Below are 26,637 nucleotides of genomic sequence, written 5' to 3' on the forward strand. Positions count from 1 at the left end.
TTTGTAGGCTAGCTATTTGCAAGTCAGTGTTAACTGTTTAAATTGGTACCATCAGCATACTTATTCGTTTCCCCTGACTTCCAACAGCTATTACCCTAATGAAAAATATAAATTTTCAGGTTGCATTTGAATAAGCCTCTATAATTCCATAAATCTATAGCAAATAATAATCTTTCTCAATTTGGGTTTTATTCCATCCACTTTTACCACACCTGGTGACAGTACCACCCTAAAGACACTGGAGCATATATCCAGCTGTTACCATAGAAACCCTGCACCAGTCTCCTCAATTACCGTGTCCCACATCTGTAGTTAGTCCATAGGTTAATCATCACAATTTATGACAGTTTTGCAGTGCATTGTTCAAGCTCCTATCTTGTTGGTTTCTTTTGATAATTTTCTTATACCGTTTTGGAAGATAAACTGAACTGAAATTTGTCATTATCAGTGAACATTTGATTAGTGCCATGAATGATTTTTCATTTAAAACTAGTCATCACAATTTTGTGTTTTAATAAACATTAATTGAAGGTAATCAAGCATCACCCAGTTTTAAAGCAAGTCTCCAAGCCTTGTATTTGGTTATAATTGATTAAAGACACAATTCATTTGATCCAGATGATATCACTGGTTTCTAAGAGTTGATGTAGATATGTTATGCCAAGAGAAAACTATATTTCACAGAAATAAAAAAGTAGGTAATATTTTAACAAGAGATGTTTTCTTAGTTTACTTGAGTTCATGAGAGGATTTTAAAGTGAGCGATTTATCACACAGGTAGCTCGAAACTGTTGCTTTTTCAAAATTTATTTCTTTATAAATTCATGGAAACTAATGAACCAGTGGTTCATGGTGAAGTATATTTACATAAAATATTTTAAATTGTGCTTATCAGACCTAAAAAGAACGAGATAGAGATTCTTGGCCTTTACAGCCTGTCTTTTGAAGATGGGATACTCCCTAAGAATACATTTCACTTTCATAGAATTATAGCACCAGAGAGATTGTAGGGTTTGTTTGTTTTTTTAATAGACTATTGTTCACCTACAAGTTTTATCACTGTCAATATGGGGTCTGTTTTTATGGCTTAAATTGCTATTACAAATATTTTTTATCACTAAAGGTAATCATTAGCAAAGTAATTTTTCATTCATATGTATGATTCCAAAAGTCTTGACACATTAGCAAAATATAGTTTAGAATTCTATTTTTTGAGGAAAATGCTTCATAAAATATATTCATTTTTGAAAATATGATTTAATTATAGAAATGAAACAGATTTTTTTTTCAGGAACTTGTAGATATTTAAAGACTATATGCCATTGCTTTAAAATAGAAATTTTGCTTCTATAAACCTTTATAAAAGATAAAGGTAAAAAGATAATTATATAGCAGGTACTATATGAATTGTAATATATGTATTTTGTAGAATGAAAGAATTATGGATTTTCTGTGGAATTTCTTATATATCCTATTTTCAACAGACAAGTCATTAATGGGTGTTATTTTTAACTTCTTGTTATGACCTTCTCTGGTGAAAGAAATAATGAATAAAATTCAGCAGTTGTTTTATAAAACTAGTAATTACATAAAGGTGACACTAAAAGTTTTTTTTTTTACTCAATTAAATGGATAAATGAAGATTTTAAGATTATTTAAAATACAAAATGCCTTGCATTTTTCAGTATCCTGTCTACTCATATGATTTCACATTATCATATATGTAACTTTGAAAGACTTTCTTTCGAAAGACTGTCAGACATAAGAATGAAATATAAAAGAAGTTGAATTGTCTCATTTCTCAGTTTAGGAAAAGCAGTTTAATAACATTCGGTGTTCATCTAATTAATACTAATTTACCACATGTAATGCATTTAATTGTTCAGTTAAGTAATTAGTGAATGTAAAGGAATACATATGCCAGGTTCTCCATGGATCATAACCTCATACCTTCCATCATCAATGAATGCCCATTCGTTGCTTACATGCTATGTTCACCTTTTGATAGCTGTCACTGATGTGAGATCTTTTTTTTTTTAATGTGATTCTGAAGACCCTTCAGCTTGAATTACATAGTTCTTCCATCCACAAATATGGCTGAAAGTTGAACTTGACATAGGATCAATATGATCTGGGCTAAATATCTAAATGTGACTGACTATGTTAGCATCATGTCCACAGATCAATACTGAGTTTTATTATGAGCCTGACTCTATAATTGCTTTTAATCAATAAACTTTTGTCTCCTTTCCTTTGCAATTTTAGGATTGTACCATATAGGTTTTAAGAACTACATTCAGTTTACATTTAAGACTCTACTTCTTATAATTACCAGAATGAGATCTATCTATGAATCTTAAGGAACAATGGAGCCTCAGCTCTACCATTGTCAGGAGAATCCACTTTTATCCCAATAACTGATTGCTTGCCCAATGCATGCTTCATTTCTAACCGAGCTAATGTAGTAACACCCCAGCACTCCTTTTGGATGGTGTGTGGCTTTTTCTCTCTCTACTTAGTAAATAACTCGCATTGAAGACTTTGACAAAACATACCATTAATGAAAGCAATCATAAGAGCTTGCCTTTTGATAAACCCGCAGGGTCTACAGGCGTTGAAAGATGCAATCTGTAAAGAACAATAAATTTGGACCTTTGATTGAAGTGCCATTTGGGACGTTGTGCTTTGTCTGCATATTTGCACAAACATGATGCTCCCTTTTTCATGTCTCTTAAACTTAAAGCTTGAGAGCATTCATTGCCATTTCTACATTAAGGTTGGTCCCATTAAAGACTCAAAAAAAAAAAAAACAAGACTGGAAGTGGTCCAGTGGAAGCCTGTGTGTTCATTTCTGCCCTAGTTTGCCATTTGGAAAGCAAGCTTCTACCCATCCTTGCTGTTTTTATATGACAAGACCTGGGTTCTTTTCCAGTTGGTTCCTTTTGTAAATGCATACTTAAAATGCATCTCTTTTTCTTAAAATTGGAAAATAAGATTAGTTCTCTGATGAATATTAGAAGTAGCTTAGAGGGAATATAGAAACTTCCTCATTTCAAATGATTTGCAGATTTTTCCAGGTCATCATTCATTAGGCTCCGAAAAAATTGCAATTTGTGTTACTATGCTGAATTCTTGGCATTGTATTTTTTATAATACAAAACAGTCTGGTATCATGAGGCATGCATTATGTGTTCAAAAACTGTATTTGCCCATTATTAAGCCAGAAAAATAAATGTATTGTACATCCTTTTCTGAATTTACAGATGCAGACCGTTTTCAGAAACATGGTATGGATGAGTTTATTTCTGCTAATCCTTGCAAGCTTGACCACGCCTTCCTTTTTCGAATACTCCAGAGGCAGACTTTGGATCACAGACTGAATGATTCCTATTCTTGCTTGGTAAGTACAATTCTGTCTCTCCAGTCTCCTATAGGTTAGAATAAAAGTTTTTTTTTTTGGTTTTTTTTTTTTAAGTGAGAAGCACTTGTTATGAAGCGGTATTTTATTCCTGACTCCTTTAATAACTGTAGTTGGGAGTTAAGGATAAAGGATTCCAATCGATTGCTTCCCAATTTGAAAATTATACACTTGAAGACCACTGCTGTGCCACTCAATAGACAGGAGAGGAGACTCAAACAGACACTGAATTGTGGGTTATCAGTCCCTCTGGAGAAGGCTGAATGAAAATAAAGGCTTTAATGAAGATAAAAAAAAAAAAAAAAAAAACCTCTGGGAAAGGATTTACTAAGACCTATATAGACATGTGGAGGTTTAAATTCTGCTTACCAAATGTTGCTATTCTCCATTTCTCTCTTTTGTTCCTAGAGAGACAACCCAGGTGACGGGTAAGGAAACAGTGTGAGAAATGATATGACAGGGCTACATGTAACAGAGGAAACCTTTGGTTTCATTTAGCCCTCCAAAATATCATTTGGATTCCTTAAAAAATTAAATTAAATCAAGAAAACTTCTACTCTCTCTGGTTGAAACCAGACAAAATTTGGGATAGAAAGTATAATTTACCTTCTGAAGGAATGCTTGACTGCTCAGAATATGGACATTAAACTGAAGCCTAGCATCTATATGGGCCCTTCCAAGGATTTATATTGTCGGTGACAATTCCTCTGAAATGTATCCAGCCGGACTTTCCCTGTTTCTATCACCACAGAGTTTCTTGGCTCCTGAATGTGTCAGCTACCGACAGTACAGCTACATTATCTTTAAGATTTCAGACAGAATGTGCTCTAAGCTCACTGGAGATGTTTGCATAGACAGGAAGAACTGCAACCACTTACTGCTGTGATCACAACTTACTGCCTGATAAAGCATTTTTTAGAAGAATTTTTTTTCCTGATAAATCATTCATAGACTCTTTATTAAGTACCTATTACTCAACATGTCACTGTATGGCCGAAACCCGCTCCAACCCCAACTTTACGTGAAGAGTAAGAGCATCACAAAACCCTGTGGTATCTTCCCAGGGGGAAGCACACCTAGAGGGGACACCAGTAGGGGGGCTTCCCTGGTGAATTCCACTCAGTGGAGTTAGTTGATGAGTGATCAGAAGTTGGTGGGTTGAAAAACCATCCCACGTGTCATGAGAGGTCTGAAAACACCTCTCACCTACACCATGTCTTCAGCTGTATCTAGAACATGGTGTCATGGGAGTGTTTGGAGACAGGATGGTCCTGGAAGTAGATTGTGACTCAACAAGTGATTTTCAGTGTCCTGAGCCATTCACTGAAGGTCACTGAATTACATGGAGATCGTAGTAACTCACAGGCATGGTGCCTCCGATACGACACAGACGTGCTGTTTGTCCAGCCGAGGGCTTGCCCCATCACCATGGTCCTTAGGTGCTCTTTTTCCCTCCTCTTCTTTGTGTTATTGCTGTCTTACCTTTCTACGTGGCTCACCAGTCTTTTCTTTCCCTTGCACAATTTTCCTGCCTCCTTTCAAAACTGTTATTTTTAGTCTATATGATTCATCGAAACATTTTATAAAGCAACTCTGCTTAACCCTGACCTCCAGTGTCAGCCGAGCAGGCTCACACGCACACACGAACACACACGCACCCTTTTCGTCTCATTTCAAGAGAACAAAAAAGCTATTGTAAGGCATTAACTCTGCTTATATTGGTCCTAGAAGGACAAACTGAATGAGAACAGTGTCCCAAATATGCAAATTCCCAAATACTGCATGTTCACCACCACTAGACTTAACTGGAATTGTCTTAATTCACTTTATAACATGTCATTGGCAACTAGGCAATTTCTAGTTTCTAGTGTCTGCTTTAACCGTTCTCTTTTTATCAGATCCATACAGGGATTGAAGTTTGTCAGAATGTTCTTCTCTGTGACTGACGACTTAGATACCGTGAATAAATTTGGCCCATTTTGAATGACAGTGGAGAAAAGCAGGTAGTCTGTGCCTTGCCACAGCAGTGAAGAGAATCGTATTCGATTACGAGTGTCCCAGATCAGGTCCAAAATTGATGACATTAGCTTTATGAAAATAACATAAAACATACCACTAATTTAAAAAAAAAATCAGAAGACACTTGGATTCAGCTTTTCCTTATAATGTCAAAGAGTGCCTGCAGAAAAGCAAATCCTAGTACAGAAAGGAAAAAAAATTTTTTTTTTTCTTTTGCAGGGTTGGTTCAGTCCTGGCCAAGTCTTTGTGTTAGATGAGTACTGTGCCCGTTATGGTGTGAGAGGCTGTCACAGACATCTCTGCTACCTGACAGAACTGATGGAACATTCAGAAAACGGTGCTGTCATTGACCCAACCCTGCTCCATTACAGTTTTGCATTCTGCGCCTCTCATGTGCATGGCAACAGGTATTTTTACTTGCAAACACACAGTGTGAAATGGGTAGGGTTGACTTGGAAAGAGAGAAAAATGTGCTTTGCCACTATCACCTAGTAACAGATTTTAAATAGCAAACACTTCTTGCAAGAGGTGGGGAAAAAACCCACAAAGGAAAAATGTACATCAATATGCTGTTGATTTAGGTTGGGTGCACTTTATGTTTCTTTTTGCCGTTAAAGCCACTTGAAAGAGAAAGGGAGAGAATATCTATGAGATTAGAAGTTGCCTTTTAGTTCTTAGGTACCACCTAGTACTAGGGGCTGCACAGCTTAAGTGTCCTCTGTATTTCTGTTGTTATGCATATGTGTGTCAGGGTGAGGCTTGCTAGCGGGTTTGTGTGTGCCGAATGATTCTTCCTTTTCCACTGTGGAATAAGCTTTCATTGATCAAGCAAGATGAGCAGGGAGGTTTATGTGGAATCTTCTCTTAGCCCCTTCCCTAATCTATACTTTATTTTATTTTATTTTTAATTTTACTTATTAATTGGTTACAGAGAAGGAGAGCACAAGCAGGGGAGCAGCAGGCAGAGGGAGAAGGCTCCTTGCCAATCCTCCCGATCCGTACTTTAGGAACAAGTGTCCCTTTTTAGTGTTTTGAGCCAAAGAGGTAAAAAATCATCTAATGCGGGCCCTCACAATCATGTGCCTCTAAGCTTAAAATCTCTCCATGCTCTAATCCCTCTCTTCTCCTAATCCTGTTCCCAGGGAACCTTTTCTGGGGTTCCTCCCACAAAGGAGGTACCCTTTCTCCCACCCCCCTTTTAATTTGTTTCAATCATTATTCCTTCTCTCTCTCTCTCTCTCTCTCTCTGTATTTCCTTTCTTTCTACAACCCTGTGTAAGCTTTTCCTAGCCTCACGACATAACAGCGTGGTCAAGGAACTCTGAAGTCAGATTGCCAGGGTTCAAAGGAATACGAATTCATGGTGTAAGCTGTAGGGCAAGCTTCATACTCCAGTCTTGTCTGAACTACCCTATCTGTAAGGAAGATAAAACATGGTATCTCTCTCAGAATCCATGAATCATCATGGGAATCAAATGCATTAATGTATATCAAGCACTTCGAACAGTGCCCTGCACATGAATAGTCCAAACAAGTTAACTGGTAGTTCCCATTGTCGTAAGTATTGTCAAGCTGCCAGCCTACCTTTCCATTGTTCTATCTTCCCAACCAAATTTCGCTCTCCATTCCTCTCACTGGGCTTCCGGCTCCTGGCTTGCCAAGAAGGCTTCTTGAAATAGATGGAGTAAAGACCCGGTCCTGTAGCCTCTTCTCCGGCTTCGCCCTCCTTACTCCTGTTGAAGAGCTGGTGCTGCAGACTCTCTGAGGGCTTGTGCCGCTTGAGATGCTGCTCGTCTTCCCGGAAGCACAACTCTCTCATCTTGGCTCCCTTCTTACTTATTTTTGCCCTTCTCTTTGCTAATAACTTTTTTCCTCCAGACCCCAAGTGCAGTATAGTTCTTTTCTCACATGTGTTCTTGAACTTGCTCTGTTCTGAGGATTTTTCTACCTCACAGAAAAATTGTACTCCAGTGATCTTGCCCCTTTCCACAGCTTTGGTGACCTGTCTTTATACAGATAATTCCAAACCAATTACTCTCCTAAACTATAGGTCTCTATCAACAATTGACAGCTTGAATGGTCTGGCACTTTCAACCCTCTGGGTATAAAATGAAGCCCATCCTCTTGGGGTGCCTGGGTGGCTCAGTGGTTAAGCATCTGACTTGCTTTTGGCTCAGGTCATGATCTTAGGGTCTTGGGGATTGAGCCCTATATCAGGCTCAGTGCACGAGATGTTTGGGATTCTCTCTCTCCTCTCCCCTTGCCCCTCCTCCCGTCTCTAAAATATAAATGTTGAAAAAAAAAATTAAGTCCATCATCTCACTAAACTGGCTCCTGTACCTCTTTTAGCTCGTAGCAGGCTGCCTGGCAAAAAGTAACACTCCTGGCACAGAATAGGTGTTCAATAAACGTTCAATTGATGAATGAACAACTGCATTAGTTAATGTGGATATCACGTCCATTCGTGGCCTATTCATTCTGCATTCATCTTTTTCTTTTATCTCCTAGACCCAGTTTGTCGCCCGTGCCAATGTTCTGCCTTCGTAGCACCCCTCGTTAGACTTGATCACTTCCATTGCACTATCCAAATTCGAGCCTTCTTTTTCTTCTTGTTTATGGATCTTTGTACATCTCTCTACTACTTTTTCTCCCTACAGCAGTCTAGCAATCAGCTTCAGAATTACAGATTAACTTCTATTATACTCCTTTTAGTAAACTTCAGTGGTTCTTGTTTGATTATGAAATTAAAGATAAAAGTTCCAAGCTACAGTATGAGGGCTTTCTCAACATCGTTCTTGTCCCATCTTCCCAGACTTCTCTCCAAGTATCCCTCCCCAAATAATCTTTACCCCAGGCAGCTCATTTATTCTCCACATAATGTTTCTCGTTTTCCAAGTATGTGGTAGTCTATTATCATAAAACTCCTTGACGAGGACTTCTGTTATCGCAAACACAAAATACCTTTTATCTGTAGTTTCCTTATAAACTTTCTCATATAAACCTACACGCTAAATCCACACACACTCCCCTGCTTCTATCCCACAAGGTCCTATCTTGAAAGCAAAAACTGGTTCTCGTCACCTGTTACGCTCTGTAGGACAGACCATATTGCCTTGCATGTTTTGGCCACAATAAGTATTTGCTGAATTGAAGTCATCATTGTTGCCACTTCTCATCCCACAGTAAAATAAAACCAATCCTAGTCTCAGGATGTGTTCAAGGTTTTACCTCAGTAAAAGGTTCAGGGTTTTACCTCAGTTCAGGGTTTTAACTGAGCCTTACTTGGGAATGAGAGAGAAGTTGTAGATCATAGTCCCGTTTCCCATTACTCCAAAGTAAGCCATCTCCACTCCACAAACTTTACTGGGGGGTAGGGAGCAGTAAGGGAGTGGCAAGAACAGGGGACAGTTGGGATGGCTGATGGACAACCAACCTGGGCGTTTTTTTTTAACTCAACCAGTTTCTTAGCTCCTGACCAGTGGATGACTTCCCCCTGACCAGTGGATATCAAAAGATAGGTCTGTCGGGACGCCTGGGTGGCTCAGTTGGTTGGACGACTGCCTTCTGCTCAGGTCATGATCCCGGAGTCCCGGGATCGAGTCCCGCATCGGTCTCCCAGCTACACGGGGAGTCTGCTTCTCTCTCTGACCTTCTCCTCGCTCATGTTCTCTCTCACTGTCTCTCTCTCAAATAAATAAATAAAATCTTTAAAAAAAAAAAAAAAAATCACGGACAACCTTTAAAAAAAAAAAAAAAAAGATAGGTCTGTTGACGTTAGGCAGGACTCGGAAATGCAAGAGGTTAAAAAGATGGCAGTGAAACAGACATGCCCTAAGAATTTAGTGTAATCAGATGATTTTAGTCATTAACACTGGAAGGGATAATTAAATTGAAAACATTAAGTAGGAAATTCAGCTAATGCTTCCCCAAAACATGTGTGTTTGAGACACATTTTAATGGAAAGTTACTGAGGCACCTGGAAACTGCTGCTTCGGAGACAGCCTGATTTGAATCTATAGGTTGCCATAGTTACTTTTATTCTATAAAACTATTGTTTTTCTTTATAATGGTACACTGTAAAGTATAATTTCAGCTGTGTTTATATGTTCCGGTATGTATTATACCTAATATTACACATTAAATCCATTTTCTAGGTTAAAATGTGTACATTTTTCGGAGTCGCTGGGTGGTGGTAAACAAATTTGAGTCAGTATGGGATTCAACATTTAGATGACACTGACACATAGATTAAGGAAAAAAGGAGAAATGCCGGTCTTAGGGAAATTTGAACCTTAGTTTAAAGTAGAAGCTATCTAAGATAAACTGAAGGGTAACGTGTTTCCTGTAATCTTCAGAGTCTAACAGATATCGCTCGGAAATGTCATGCTGTCACCGTAAAAGAATCAAAAAGAGACAAAAGATCCCTACTTGAATCTGATTCTGAAATCTGCAACGTGACCTAGGCTGGGCAAATCACTTAACCTTTCTGAACCTCCAAGGTTCATATGTAGAAGGGGCAATAGTGACAGCTCTACCTACTTTTCCTGGTTTTCTCATCTCACAATGTACATCCTGGTGGCTGGGTGGCCAAGGCAAGCATGTTAGAGCTGTAACACCTCATGCCAAGTGGAAAGACTGTGGCGCATATGTAATTAGAACTCTTCAGTTTTTTGCTGATAGAATGTTCGGGGTTTTTGCAACCTGGCCTCGGGAACGTAAGCTTCTCTTCCCCAGGTCTGCAGTATCTGCTGTTCCTAGAGACTTTGGTTGAAAATACCGTCCGCATCAAGTCTGACTTTTCCACAGTCCCTGCATGTCTCTCTTTAGGATCATTTTTATGTCTGTCGAGACACACATTCAGAGCACCGTTTGGCTCATTACCTGAGCTACCTCTGTCGAAAATTCAAAAGGAGAAAGGATTGCCTTTTGTTACCGACTGAAGTGAAGGACAGCCGTGCTGTCTGGGCGGCGACGTCTCCGGGAGCACATTCTATTGCAGGCTCCGAGCTCTCCCGGGGCTCCCTGCCGCCGCGTCTCCCCTGAATAGCTCTCGGAGCGTCTCAGCGACGAAAGAAGAGAGTTCAACAGAAAAGGTCTGGCTGGTGCTAAGACTGAGAAGAGAGAGGAAAAGAAAGGCAGAAAGCAAAAAGCGAGTCAAGGACAGACAGAGACACATTCCCGCAGGAGGACGGCCGCACGCGCCCGTGAATAGCACAGCCACTCCCTGGGCGAGCGCGCCCCTGGGGACCCACAGCAGCCAGAAAAGGGCCTTTCGGAGACAATGCACCGCAGGGCAAAGTTCTAGGTCGATGTGTGCGGTTATACAATCTGGTTTTGCTCGTCGCGCGGGGCGAGGGAGCTAAAGCAGCAGCACAGAATGGCTGGGACGTCTCGGCCGACTGTCGGGTGTGGATGCGGCGCCCTGGCGAAGGCGGGCCGGGCCCAGGACTGGGACACAACTGGGGCGCATCCGTAAGGTCATCCCTGCTTTCTCTGGACTCCAGCTTGTGTCACAGAGCAGTAGGTGGCCTTCACGGGATCCCTCGTGCTATGATAGGATGATGTCCCTGTCTTCACAGATGATAACATTTCCTCTTACTTATCACTGCAGAAATTGGGCCTCAACTTTTCCCATCTCTAGTTTTAGAGACCCGGGTGCATTTTTGAGTAAAATCATAGAGAATTGCACCCAATAGGCTCATCAACGATTTTCCTTACTCCTTTTTTTTCCCCCTTACCACTTGCTTCTTAATCCTAATCTTTGATATAGGACATAGAGAAAATAAGTTAAATGTTCTATCAGTTGTGAATCTGGAGACTCACTTCTGGGACCGGTGGGCAGCTCGATCAACTGCTAGGAGCAAGGGTGGTTTTCCTGTCATGGGGCTTGTTAAACAGGCTTCCTCTGCCAGGTGCAAAGGTGGAAGGGGCAGTGGTCACTGAGTACCTTTTCAGTATACCCTGAGGCTGCTTTCTGGATTCTGTCAGAACCTATAGAGCAACCTCAGATCTGCCTCAGTGAAGCTTGCCTAGCAATAACATCTGTCCCCACTGATGGGGAGTTCAGTACTGGAGTAAAGGAACTGTGCCTTACCAAACAAGACAGACAAAAGCAGGAAGTGAGCGGTAGGCGGAGAGACTGAGTGTGTTGCCGGTAGCACTGAGCCAGGAGTCAGAACATCTGTCTTCCTGTCCTGGCTCTCCCGTTAGGAGCTATTTCATTTTTGAGCAGTTGGTCCAGTCTGAGCCTCAGTTTCCCATCTGTTCATTATGAATAGTTATATCAATGCTGCATAACTCATGTTGCTGGAAGACCCTGTGGGCCTAATGGGACAGTGGCAAAGACATGGCCCAAAACAGGAGTCAAGAAGGCCGTCATCCAAGGTAGGTCAGTCACTAGACTGCAACCCGAGGACTGCTTTTGAAGGTCACTAGTCGTTTGCCTCTGTTTTCCCTGCATGCCATTCATTCGCAGCATAAAACTTGGGATTTTTCTGAAATAATATATAAAAGAGCCCACTGGATTGACCATGGGAGGGTACATCCTTGAGAAAGAGGCAAAGGAAAGGGTTTTTTCGATATGTGTTAGAATTCAGATCAGGTTACCAACAGAAACAAGAGCCACCCCTCAGTGTAGCTTTTCTTAAGCATTTAGAGCCTTCTAAGTCTGGAATTAGGTATGAAGAAGTTTGGAGTCTTCAGTTGGATCTCCATGTGACTTTCTAATGTATTAAAGTTTTTTAAGAAGGTAGTATGTAATGCTATTACATAAAAAGCTATCTAGTGAGTGCTGTGAAGTGTGTAAACCTGGCGATTCACAGACCTGTACCCCTGGGACTGAGAAAACATTATATGTTCATAAAAGTTTTTAAAAATTTTATAAAAAGCCATCTATGCACATCCATACCACTTACTGTTACCAGTCAGTTTAGGGTTTTTAGATCCATGTTGATACACAAAATTGGCCAATTATTTCCCTTTCTCATACTTCTCCCATCCAGGCTATCATAGCCATAAATGAGTTTAGAGAGTTTTCTAGCTTGCTCTGGATAAGTGTCAAATGACTTATTTTTTTAATATTTATCAATAACTCATCTTTAAAGCCATCTGGGCTTTGAGCCTAATATGTGGAAAGATTTTTACTTACTGCATTAGTTAATTTTGTGGTTAAAGAACTGTATAAGCTTTCCGTTTATCTCTTGAGCAAGTTTTGTAGGGTTTCGGCTTTCCAGGAAATAGTGCATTTTACCTAAGTTTTCAAATGCGTTGATATTAATTTCACATTGTTCTCTTTGTAGTTTTTGCTCCACCAGCTTTTTGCACATCCTAATATTGTTTATTTTTAACTTCTCTTTTTCCCCCCAATTCATCTTGCCAGAAGTATGTAAACTTTATTAGTCTTTTCAATCATGTAACTTCTGGCTTTGTTAAACAAGACTGCTCCTTCTCCTTTTCATTAATTTTTTTTTTAAATCAACTTCTTAGAGTAATTTTAGATTTGCAGAAAATTTGTGAGGATACTACAGGGAATTTCTGTATTGGTTTCCTCTAATGTTACCATCATATATTAGCATGGTCTATTTGTCAAGACTTAAGAAGCCAACATTGGCATGTTACTGTTAACCACTGGTTCTTATCTGGATTTCACAGTCCATTTTTTTTTTTTAAGATTTTATTTATTTGACAGAGAGAGACACAGTGAGAGAGGGAACACAAGCAAGGGGAGTGGGAGAGGGAGTAGCAGGCTTCCCGCTGAACAGGGAGCACGATGTGGGGTTCGATCCCAGGACCCTGGGATCATGACCTGAGCTAGAGGCAGAGGCTTAACCCACTGAGCTACCCAGGCACCCCCATTTTTTTTCATTGATGTCCTTTTTTTCTATTCCAAGGTCCAACTCAGGATGCCATTCATACTGCATTCAGTTGTCAAGTTTCCTCTGATCTGTGGCCATTCCTCAGTCTTGTTTTTCCACGACCTTGTTAGTTTGGGAGAGTTTTGGTCAAGTATCTTGTCAAACATCCCTCAATTTGGGTTTGTGTGACATTTTCATGGTTAGACTGAGGTGATGGGTTTTTGAAGAAATGAAATGCTCTCTCCCCTCATCCTGTCAGGGAGTACGTGATATCCATAGGACACCACTGGTCATGTTAGTCAAGGTAATATATGCCAGGTTTCTCCACTGTAAAGATAGTATTTTGCTTTCTGTATATTTTTTTGGAAGTAAGTTACTAGGTTCCACTCACACTCAAGTGGAATTAAATGACACTTCCCTGAGGGAGGACCAGTTACATACTTTATTTGGAATTCTTCTGCAAGGAAAATTGTTCTCTATTTAATCAACCATTTGTTTATATCAGTCTGGATTCATCGGTAGTTATTTGGTACTTTGCATTGTAATCTGATGCGGCTTTATTTTGTTGCTCAAATCGTTCCAGCTTGAGACATTGAGATCTCTTTTAGACTGACTCCCTGTGATGTGCCCCATCCTTTTTTTTTTTTTACTTTAAAGTACCTGTTACTTTCTGGTACTAAAACATGCTTCAAACTCCTCTTGTATTTTCCCTGACTGGTGAGTGGAAAGCTGTTGGTATTGTGGTGGTTTCTTCCTTCTACTTAGGCCAATTTTTACTTTGGATATTTTGAGATTATTTATTAGGTACATTCAAGTTTTAAATTGTTAAATCTTCTTTGTAAATGGAAATTATTATTATTTGATGACCCTTTTCATAAATAACAATGCATTTTGCATTCAAGTTTACTTAGATGGTTATTAATGTAACCTTCTTTGGGTGGATATTTGTCTGATATGTTTATTCATACTTTTGGCCATTCTGTACTCTTGTGTTTTAGTGTACCTTATAAATAACAAGCTAGATTCTGATTTAGTTTTCCATTATGACAAATTCTGTTTTTTAATCCACTTAACACTTTTATAATTAGCACTGTGTTGATGCGATTAAATTCGTTTCTACCATTTTATTTTGGCCTTTCTTTTTTTGATTCATGTTTGTAAGCTTTTTGTTTTTTGTTTTTTGTTTTTAAAGATTTTATTTATTTATTTGACAGACAGAGATCACAAGCAGGCAGAGAGGCAGGCAGAGAGAGGAAGGGAAGCAGGCTCCCTGCTGAGCAGAGAGCCCGATGCGGGGCTCGATCCCAGGACCCTGAGATCATGACCTGAGCCGGAGACAGAGGCTTAACCCACTGAGGCACCCAGGTGCCCTGCTTTTTGTTTTTTCTTGCTTTCTTATTTCATCCAGGATCTTCTATTTCCACCCTCAATATTTTACATTTTCCAGCATTAAGATTTTACTGTGCATATTCTTAAATTTTTAAGCTTTATGCGAATCAACAAATTTCCTATCCTTCTAAAGAGTGGCGAGACCTTGGAACACTTCGCTCCAGACATGCCCTTCCTTGCTCACAGGCTTATTTTGTCTGGTATTTTAGTTGTATCCTTGTTTATTTATTTTCTGTTTTCAAATGCGTGCCCAGTACCTGCTTAGATTTAGAAATTATTTTCCTTTTTCCTTAAAATATATTCCTGGGGATTTCCTATCATGGAGCCCCTATAGATAGTGAATTTTTATTTGGAATTGTGCTTGTTTCATCCACATTTTATAAAGAAAATTTTGCTAGGCGTATGGTTGTGGATTGACAGTTACTTTCTCTCAGCACTTTGAAGGTAGTGCTCCGTTTTCTTGTGGCTTCCTGTGTTACCAGTGGGAAGGCTGGTCACAGTCGGATTGCCATTCTTTTGAGGGGGATTTGTCTTTGCTCTCCAGATACTTTCGAGATTATTTTGTGCTTTAGTGCTTTGCGGGTTCGCTGTAACATAGCTACATGTGCATTTCTTTTCATGGATTCTGCTTGGGAGTCCTGGGGATTTCTGGCCCATGTGCCCTGCTATTGAGTGAGTGTGGATTTCTTTGAATTTACTCGGATGTGTATGTGAAGATCCACGTTTGTCATCATCCTGGAATATTGTCATCTCTTTAAATACTGTTTCTCCTATAACCCCACTCTTTTCTACAATTCCACATATCATATATGAGGCGTTTTATCTTCTGTATCTCTCTTACTGTCTGTAATACAAATTCTGTCTGCTTATTTCTCCAGGTACATTCTATGTTATATTTTCAGTTCTCTCTTCTAGTCGAACTTGGCAAAGTTTTTTATATAAAGGGCCAGATAGTAAATACAATAAATCTTTTTTTAGAAAGATTTTATTTATTATTTGACACAGAGAGAGATCGTAAGTAGGCAGAGAGGCAGGCAGAGAGAGGGTTGAACCAGGCTTCCTGCTGAGCAGAGAGAGCAACGTGGGGCTCAATCCCAGGACCCTGAGATCATGACCTGAGCCCAAGGCAGCGGCTTAACCCACTGAGCCACCCAGGCACCCCCACGATAACTCTTTTGGGCTTTGTGAGCTATATGGTCTCTGCTACAATTGTTCAGTTCTGTGTTTTAGTTCAAAAAGAGCCATGAGCAATATGTAAGTGAATGACTGTGGCTTGTGTTCAAATCAAATTTTATTCGTAAAAACAGGTGGTGGGCTATAGTTTGCCAACTCTCTCTCTACTTTATTCTCTTTGTAGCTATAACATCTACTTTCCAAACCACATATTGCTAATTTCAATTACTGATATTTTAGTTCTGGAAATACTGTTGGGTTCTTTTTAAAACTCATCTGATTATTTCTGAACATCTCTGATTCTTGGTTTTTATCCCTCCCTCCCCTCCTTTTTCCTTAGGCCTTGTATAAATTCTGATCAATTTTTTTTTATAAGATTTTTTTATTTATTCGACAGAGAGAAATCACAAGTAAGCAGAGAGGCAGACAGAGAGAGAGAGGAGGAAGCAGGCTCCCTGCAGAGCAGAGAGCCTGACACGGGACTCGATCCCAGGACCCTGGGATCACGACCTGAGCCAAAGGCAGAGGCTTTAACCCACTGAGCCACCCAGGTGCCCCAAATTCTGATCAATTTTAATAACTAAATTTTCTAGGTGTTTGTCTTGTTTACCCTGACATTTTTGCCATGGTCACTGTTTTCTTACTGAGCTAAGCGTTTGTTTGTTGTTGTTGTTGTTTCAGTAAGCACATGTACTTGAAATTTATGAGAATTCTGCAAGGCCTGTTTTGAGAATACTTTCTTTTAAAGAGGATTTGCTCTTTTATTTGGTGATGGAGGTGCTACTGGAGCTACTTTATTTTCTTATCTTCGTGATTTCTTGATTGCACTGGCAGTACCCAGTTTAATGAGGCCAGGCATGTGGTGCATATTCTCAGGAACGACTCCTTCACTCTCTCTTTAGATGTTGTAGAACAGACAGATTTTCTTGTTGGCTCCCCCTTATGAGAATATTGACCCTTTCTGGACCATCCTTTAACGTATCCTACAGCCCATTCACGAATGTAGGAATCTCAGGTTCAGCAGTCTGTGAGGTCGCTGACCCAGTGGGGCATTCTCTTAAATATAGCTGTAAAGCCTCCTGGTTCCTACATTTTCCCCCAAGGGAGCCTTGGTGTTCACATTCATCCCTACTTTGGTTTCAGTGTCTGGTTCATTTTCATTTTCCTGGCCTTGGGAGAATTTTTTTGACTCTTATATAAGCTTAGCACAACATTTAACTGTATGCTTATTACAATTTACACCGTAGGTGTTTTGTAGTGAAAAGGGATTTGGGGGATATCCAGTCAATCTATACTCGGAGCAGAAGTCACATGATGAAATTTGCATTTTGAAAAAGAAATCTTTAAAAAAAAAAAAAAGCAAGAAAGAAATCTTTGAACCTCTCTCTGGAGAGCCTGTTGGCGCACTTTCCGTAGCCTCTGCTTCAGGTCCCACCTGATTCTCTGCTGCTCATCTAGCACATCTCAACTCCTGTACCATTCCCCAACTGACTCCTTCCCTGGAAAGCCATACCACCTCACAGCTTTGTACTTTCGCCCTTCTTCAGTGGAACTGTACATTATAGTCTGATTCTTCTTATTTATGCCTTTCCCTATTATAAACTCTGTTAGGGCAGGAGACATTTCTCTTGTGCTTGTATTATCCCCAGGACTAGGTAAGTACTCAGTAGATATCTGGTAAGTAAGGAAATGAATGATGTGGGACCATTGGTTTACAGATTTTATGGGTGAAATGTTGAGACCCTTGGTAGGTAGAGTTCACAATTAAATAATGTTCTTAATCAAGTGCGATGATTTTTATAACCCATGGAAAGACCCTGTGTAAATGAGAAAAATTGTATGGTTTTACCACAGAGAAGTTAGTAGATTAAGACAATGAAATACATTTTTTATGTATAAAATTGAAAATGATAAAACATGATAAAAACTGCCGTTGTTGAGGTTGCAGGGAAATTATTCATTTCATGCACATGGGTCACAGTGCAAACTGATAAGTACTTTCTTAAAAAGCAATTTTGTAGTATCTATCAGATGTTAAGAATACCATTACATTTGCCTTAGCCTGGGCTGCCGTAACAAAATTCCATCACCTGGGTGACTTAAACAATAGGTATGTATCTTCTTTCAGTTTTGGAGAGTTGAAGTCAGAGATCAAGGTGCCTACACGGACGGTCCTAAGAGAGACTCTTCTCCTGGCTTCCAGATGACTGCCTTATGCTTGTGTCATAAGGCCACCAATCCTATCAGATTCATGCTCCATACTTAATGACTGACCTCTTTGAACCTTAATTCCCTCATAAATGCCTCATCTCCAAATACAGTAACATTGGGGGATAAGACTTTAATGTATGAATTTTCATTCAGGGTGCACACAGTTCAGTCCACAGCACCACTTAAACTAACAATATACTTTTAGGTATTTACCCCAAGAGGAGACTTGGGGAGGCTCAGTCAGTTAAGCACCTGCCTTCAGTTCAGTCATGATCCCAGGGTCCTAGGATCGAGCCCCACATTGGGCTGTTCCCCCTGCTCGTTCTTATTCTCTTTCTCTCTGTAGGACAAATAAATATAATCCTTTAAAAAAAAAAAAAAGGAATTTACTCCAATGAAACAGTAAGAGATGGTTTAAAAAAATTATAGTGTAAGATTATATATCTGTAAGAAGATAAGTATATTATGTATACATATATATATGTATATATATGGTAGGAAGAAATAGAGGGGAAAAGTCTAAATTCTAATGGAATATTGGATTAATAAATTCTGGTACATGACAAAATGAAGTATGCTTCCATTAAAGAGCATATATTAGGATATTTGAATAATGTGAGATGTTGATACTTCATTAAAAGGATAAAAAAATTAAAAGAATCAAATTGAAAATCAGTTAAAACATGATTAGATTTTGTAGAATGAAAACTGGAATTATATTTACAAAAGAATATTACCTATTATGATTGGGACATTTAAAGAAATTTTTAGTTAAAGGTCTATATATATGTAATTTAGGAGAGTAATTCAGAAAAACACAAAGACATGAACTAAAATCTGGTTTATTAAAAATAATATTAGGTATGGGGTGAAGATGACCTATCAGAGAAGTATTACCAATCTTAATACCCTTTATTTTTATCTAAAAATCACCTCGATATTCTATTTCTCTTGAATTCTAGAATGATGTGTGGTAGTGAATTTAGTCTGATTCCAGGAAAAGCCAGTTATCAAACACCTTGATTACTGTCCATGACCTGTGTTTCGTCAGCAACTTAACACAAAAACTGAGTCACAAGATCTCATATCTTCAAAAAGTCCAATTACTGCATTTTTTAAAGAAGTATCTTTTTTCTTTTTTACAACCACCAAAAAAAATAGACTACAGTAGGAAATACATAGAAGAATTAGGAGGAAGGAGTGCTTAGAAACAAAACAGGAATCTTAAATTTTATTTACAAAATATTTTCTCAAAGAAAATGCTGTTTCTAGCTCAATAACTATATGGGTCAAATTAACTTCTTCTGGATAAGTAAAATCTCAAGGAAAATGAAAGGACACTGATTTTGTGACCAATACATGACCATCCAAATGAAGTACCATTTTGTTTGGAACAGTAAGAAGTGTTCTAGGTTAGGGAACAGAAATATGAGGCTGTTGTTTCTGCTTCCTCTTCCCATAATTTCTTATTCTTGTGCTGTGTCTTCCTCTCCTTGTCATTCTGTTCACAAATGGGTACTGGTGGGAAAGACACGAAGTGCAAAGTGACTTTTACCTGCTGCGCTGTGGGCAGAATTGACAGTTCAGAAACGCTACACGTAGGGTTACCTGCTGCGCTGTGGGCAGAATTGACAGCTCAGAAACGCTACCCCCTACGTGTCTGTCCCCTTCTCACTTTGTCTAGAGGAAGCTAAGATGTCCTACATTCCTCCTGGGAGAGGGCACATGAAAAGGAGCCTCTAAGAAACTCAAAGGACCATGAACTTGGTCCTCTGCCCTGTCTCTGCTTGTAAAACAGCTTTTATTGCAAGCCTCCAAAGTGCCAGGACAGGGGGGTCACACCTGATGCACTGGGGAGTCAGGGGGTCTATGGAGTGGTGAAGGAAATCAAACTCATCAGTTTACCAGACTTTTCTATACAGTGTTCACTCCTGGGGTATTATTCCACCCACAGGCTTCCTGAGCACTCTGTTCCAGGCAACACACAGGCTCCTAGAGATTATAAAACCAAGGACACTTTTATATCCCTCAAGTATCTAGAGGTGTGTCTAGCCGATAAAATGATTGAGAAAATAACCAAAGAATATGGTACAGTTTTCATTAAGTAATAAAACAGATGGCTTGTCAGCACAAAATGATGCTTTTTAAGTGGAAATTGTGGGGAGATCCCATGATTAAATAATTTTGAGAAGTGATGTTAAGCAGATTTCTTTACTATCAGACTTCTCAAGCTCCTTAATATATGCCTTGCTTCCATTATGGACCTCCAGCAAGGTCTTGTAATGTTCAGAAAACATCCTTGGGCAGACAATTGTTTTTTAAAACCTGTTGGCAGCCGGATGAAATGGATATTAAAATTTGTTCTTTATGGGCTTCTGAAAGGTTATATTATACTGGAAAAAAAAAAGACCATAAAATGTGTGAACTGTAAACTGTTCAAGAGAAGTAGAGCTATGGGGTTAGTCCATATTTAAATATTTAAGCAGATTCCGCCATTGATGTTTACTCTTCCGCTCAAATGCCTGACTCTGCAACCCAGTTTCACATTCTTTTCCTCTTAGATCTTTCTCGAAAAATGATTGTTCCCTTCATAGAAACTAATTTCTTATCAGAAACACCTCAAAAGCTGTGAGAGGTAGAAGATGGAGAAGAAGATACAGTTTCTCTCTCTTGTTCCTGAGTAGTCTTTCAAGAAGAGCCTTCTCAATTTAAAGCTTATATTGTACTGTTTACAGAAAGAGTTGATAGTGATGACAAGATGTCCAGTATACAGAATGGATTCTGTTTGTTTTTAAACGCCTACTCTGCCAGATTGATGAATAACACAAGTTCAAAAATCCATCATGAGATCCCTTAGTTCATGCAGGAATTTAGTGAAATTAATATGTATAGGCCCTAATATGTATAAGAACTATTTTTGGACAAATCTGCCTTTCAGAAAAAGGTTTTGTGTGTGTGTGTGTGTGTGTGTGTGCGCCTATGTGTGCCTATGTGTGATGCTTTCTCTAGAAGCAGATTGAGACCCGTAGGCAGATAGAAGAGACGGTTGGTAAGCATCAGTGGCAGAATTTCCATTGGGTCCGAATTCCTTTTTTTTAAGAATCAAGTATAATTAATGTAGGCCTAAATATATTTGCGGTCCCTTTGCTCATTATGTAACACCAGAAGGAAGTTCTGTATCATTACTTGTTTTTATCTATAATTAAAAGAATGCGGGGCGCCTGGGTGGCTCAGTGGGTTAAGCCTCTGCCTTCAGCTCAGGTCATGATCCCAGGGGCCTGGGATCGAGTCCCGCATAGGGCTCTCTGCTCAGCAGGGAGCCTGCTTCTCCTCATCTCTCTCTCTGTCTGTCTCTCTGCCTATTTGTGATCTCTCTCTCTGTCAAATAAAAAAAAAAAAAAAAAAGAATGCATCTACCTTTAAACTGTATTTTATAATTTGCTCTTAAACTTTCATGGAAAACATTTAAAATCCTGTGATTTTAAATAACTACAGGCCCCAGAAAAAAAATCCTGTGATTTTAAATAACTACAGGCCCCAGAAAAAAAATGAAAAATTTAAATCTCAGTACATGAAAATGCCCTTTTTTTTGCATCAGAACAACTTTGCTATTTATCAGTCTTAGAATTAAGCTCCAATTAACATTAAATCAGAAAATTGGCCTCTTACCTTAGAATTTTCAATAACCGTATATTTTTTAAAGATTTTATTTATTTATTTGACAGAGATCACAAGTAGGCAGAGAGGCAGGCAGAGAGAGAAGGGGAAGCAGGCTCCCTGCTGAACAGAGAGCCTAATGTGGGGCTTGATCCCAGGACCCTGAGATCATGACCTGAGCCGAAGTCAGAGGCTTTAACCCACTGAGCCACCCAGGTGCTGCCAATAACCATATTTTAATATTGTCTTTTTATCAGTATCAAAGAGGCATTCGTTATTTTACTTTTATTATCTCAGGGGAAAAATTCTATCCTTGATATTTAAAAAAAATGATTTCACTAATAATTAAAATGGCAGGTAAATACTAAAAATTTTCTGTTAAATATAAAAACAGCTAACTTTTGTCAGAGATCTTTTTACCCAGACTACTTAACTATAATTCCTGTACTGTTTGCTTTTCAAAAAATTTCCTGTTTTACCTGCTGTTATATGATTTAAAACATTCCAATTAATTTATGCCCTATTAATACTAATAAGCAATAATATTCGTGATACTACTCATTCATGAGTTTTTACTATCTGCTATAGCTGGTATTTTTATATTTGGTGTATCATTTATTCACTTCTTTAGCATTTAATTGCCATTTAGCATCAATCTGCCAGCTACTGTTTGGGTACCAGGGGTGCAGCACAAAGGAGGCAAACAATAAACAGATCTATCACATGTGGGGTGATGACACATTATGTACAATAACCAACAACAAAGCATGTTAAAGGAGAAGAGACCTGTGGGAATGGGAGATTACATCTTTACAGCAAGTGGTTAGAGATAACCTCACTCATCCTGAGTCATGTGGGTAGAGATGAGAAGGCAGTGAGAAAACTCTGTGTGCCTCAGAAAATACCATCCCAGGCAGTGGGAGCAGCATGTGTAAAGGCCCTGAGGCAGAGGATGTATCCTGTGTTTAAGGAAAAGCTAGGAGGCCAGAATGGCTAGAGTGAAGGAACCTATGAGGGGTAGAGAAGATCAGGGTGTGTACGGGGTAAGGAGGAGGTCCTACAAGGTCTTGCAGATAGTTCCAAGAATTTTCAGTTTTGGAATGGGTATTAGAATTACGAGGTATGGCTTAGGCTTGGAATAAGTTCACTGTAGTGTGTTGCTGATACTCTGACACAGAAAAGTCTCCTTAGGAGACTAAGGAGGCAGTAACCATACTTGGGATATTTTGAAGGGTACAGGTAACAGAAATTAATTTATAAGCTGAGTTTATAAAGCTATTATTTTAAATCTCTGTTACCCTGGGTCTACTAGATGGATGTTCATAAAATACGAATAGTTTAAGTTTCTCTTAAAGCTACTTTCTGCAAGTACAAATTTTAAGGACTGACTTTGTTGAGTTTTGTTTTGTTTTTAATAGAATTACTGATTCAGTGGTGCCTGGGTGGCTCAGTCAGTTAAGATTCTGTCTTTGGCTCAGGTCATGATCCCAGGGTCCTGGGATTGAGCCCCACATTGCACTCCTTGCTCAGCAGGTAGCCTGCCTCTCCCTCACTTTCTGCTTGATGCTCTGCCTACTTGTGCTCTCTCTCTCTCTCAAATAAATAAAGAAAATCTTTAAAACAAAATAATTACTGATTCAATGTCATTTATCTTAAATTTTATAGCTATTTAAGCCCTCTGCCTTATATAAGTAATATGGAAAATGTCTGATATAAGTATATTTAAAGTATTACACATTGCTTGTCAGATTCAGTTCACATTTTTTAATAGAGGTGGGTCTTTTTTCCCCCCTCTTTATTACTTTCTCTGAAAGTGTTGGGGAAAGAGAATAAAACTTGGGCTCTAAGAGCCCTAGATTTGGAATGCAAGAGACGTAGGTTCAAGTCTAGGCTCTGGCTCTTGTTAGCTGTGCATCTTTGGGGAAGTTACCTAACCTCTCTGAGCTTCAGCAGCTTCCTTTCTTAGATGCTGGAGAATGGTTTGCTCTGAGCATGCTGTGTTATGCATATAAAACAGCACAGTACCAGGAGCATATTTAGAACTTTGTTACTGATCATTGTTATGTAAATTTTAATAAATGGTTATGATAAGATATTGATGACACAGGACATATTTGCATTTATTGGGAAGAATAATTCTAATATTTTTTAAAGATTTTATTTATTTGGCAGTGCAGGCACAAAGGTAGGAGCAGAGGGAGAGGGAGAAGCAGACTCCCTGCTGAGGAGGGAGCCTGATGCGGGGCTGGATCCCAGGACCCCAGGATTATGACCTGAGCTGATGAACAACTGAGCCACCCATGCACCCCAGGAAAAATAATATTAGAAGGAGCTGTTACTTTTAGGCATGACTGCATCAAAGCTGTTATTTATTCCCAGTCACTTAGGTATAGATATCCACTTCATATACCTAATATTCAGTACATAGTCTGGTGTAGGCACTAAAAGACATGTAAATAAGGACAGGTCCAAAATACGAACTATTGTATTTAACTTGTCAGACGTATACCTAATTTAATAATAAACTCAGTAAAATGATGGCTTTTCACTGTATACAACAGTCTTTGTCTTAGTGAAAGTTGACACAAATGATGTTCCTCTGACTTACCTTTCTCGCTTTCATCACCTAAACCTCTGGCTCTGTTGTGTTGGGAAGGCGAGGGCCCCAGTGAAGTTTAATATAACAGGATGACTTGCTGAATCTCTGTGAATCACAATCTCCTTTGACAGTTGAAGCAAACAGTAAAATTCACTCTAATATAACCATGTGGTGTCTGTCAGAGAGCAAAGCCACAGAACCGTATCAGTCATCAGAATAATAAATAGAAGTTCCTTGCTCTTTTTCATCAAGTTTGCATAGACGTATAGAGTGAAATACCCACCCACAACTTAGTGGTGAGTTTTTATGCTACCTATATGATAACATAATGTAGTCATAGTTTGCATCTGAATGCTCAAATTCCCAAGTTAATGATTTATATAGAACTCTCCACTTGAAGTTTTGTGATCATTATTATACTTAAATTATAGTCTTGGTTTTGTGCTATCATTTGCTCAGTGGGAATTGACTCTGAAGTAATATGTGATAAAATGCATTATATTATAAATTATTGTAATATAAATTTTTATCAATTATGGGGGTTAGCTCAGAGTTCATTATTTTGTAATTTATAGATCAGATTTTCTTTTCTCCTTCCTAAAGTATCTGAAAGACCAGTATTTGCCATTAGTTTTCCTGCGGTTCACATTGAAAATACATTCTGGTAGGATGTATTATTCTGACTATGAAATAAAATAATTGGTGTTTCCCTATTTAGGAATGGAGTATAATTGTAAGATTTTCAAAGCATAAATTCCAGCAGCATATGAGTATCTGAAATAACATTGTGTTCTCTATAATGGCAAAAAAATTTTCAGACTGAAATGATGATTTGAGATGTATAAAAGGTCTTTATGTCATTATGATTCAGATATAACTTTAAAATTAATTGCTTTTATCCTAATTGACTAGGTGCAAGCATCAAAGATACACATACACACACATATATGTTTATATATAGATGAAAAAAAGAGCGGGAGCACCAAATAAAAATCTTCCAAGGAAACTTATATCAAGCATTCATTTTTCTTTATTTTTCATAATCATTTCTACCTATTTTACCCATAATATTAAAAATTAGTTAAATTATAATACATAAGTCTTTGGGAACTAAAATGCAGTCTTTAGAAAAATAAGTTAATAGAGGAGGAAGTGATTGGTATTAATTATCAAATGCAAAAGATTCATTTTATTGAAATAGACATTTTTGGAATATGAGATTAATAGGTCTTTCTCATTGCATTAACAAAGTTATAGTTCACGTGTTAAAAATTGTTGATGACTGTTATACAACCTGGTACTTAAACTGATACAGAATAAATTCTAAATCCATTATTAGAAATATTTTATTCTTTTAATCCAGACCTTAGTAAGAGAAGATTTCTGTTCAGTCTTCATTACTACCTCTAAAAGTCCTTGTAAAACTTGCCTTGATTGCACAGGGATATTTGGCTGAGCACAAGCTCCAGAAATGTAGCTAATCTGTGTTCTCTATAAGCTTTTATTCAGCTATTTGTTTTGAATTATAAACCCACACATTTAAGTGAAAAAATAATGCAATAAGTCACCAAATGCATTCAAATTTTCTGTGTTTTTTACACTTAGAATGAAATCTCTTGCCTCACATTAGCTTAATTTTTATTTGGAAGAAAAGTAGTTAAAACATTTTAGTTTGCATTCAGTATGCTTTTATAATATTTTCATCCATGGAATATTTATTCAATTTGTCAAATGTTTGGTACCACATAAAATACTTTTCACTACCATTCTCAAGGACTAGTCATTGATTCAGTAGATCTGGAAAATATTTATGGTAATCCTTTACCTTGAAAGCTGTCTAAAACAGAATAATTTCATTCCATTCGTTCCAGGTCAAAATATGAAGCAAATGGCTACAAATAACCCCTTTAAATAAATTTCCATTATAGGGGCAAGTAATATGATTTCTGTGGACCAATATGCATTTTCCTTAATTATTCTTCAGAGAAATAGAGACATAAAGATAAATGAATATATAAATATATATAAATAAAGATATATAAAGATATAAAATATATGAAAGCAAACATTCTATCAGTATAAATTATTGATTCTGATTTTTGTTTTCCAGGCCTGATGGAATTGGAACTGTTTCAGTGGAAGAAAAAGAGAGATTTGAGGAGATAAAAGAAAGACTCTCTTCCCTTTTAGAAAACCAGATAAGCCATTTCAGGTATTATACTCTTTTCATTAATATTCAGTATTTGCTTTCTTCACTCAACACTCCAGTTCCCTATAGAGGTTTATTATGTCTTTCCGTGGCTACTCAAGAACTATCA

General features: G+C 38.3%; 1 protein-coding gene across 21 annotated transcripts in view; it reads left to right on the plus strand.

Annotated features, from left to right (window-relative positions):
- Positions 1-26,637, plus strand: part of CADPS2 (calcium dependent secretion activator 2) — a 535,725-nt gene that overhangs the window by 381,595 nt on the left and 127,493 nt on the right. For all 21 annotated transcript variants that reach the window (XM_032305737.1, XM_032305741.1, XM_032305748.1 and 18 more), the window contains 3 exons: positions 3,264-3,400; positions 5,657-5,844; positions 26,430-26,531. In XM_032305737.1, the coding sequence (XP_032161628.1) occupies positions 3,264-3,400; positions 5,657-5,844; positions 26,430-26,531 (427 nt within the window). The remainder of the gene's footprint in view (positions 1-3,263; positions 3,401-5,656; positions 5,845-26,429; positions 26,532-26,637) is intronic.

The sequence above is a fragment of the Mustela erminea genome, chromosome 11 (assembly GCF_009829155.1).
Source record: "Mustela erminea isolate mMusErm1 chromosome 11, mMusErm1.Pri, whole genome shotgun sequence".
Classification (NCBI taxonomy): domain Eukaryota; kingdom Metazoa; phylum Chordata; class Mammalia; order Carnivora; family Mustelidae; genus Mustela; species Mustela erminea.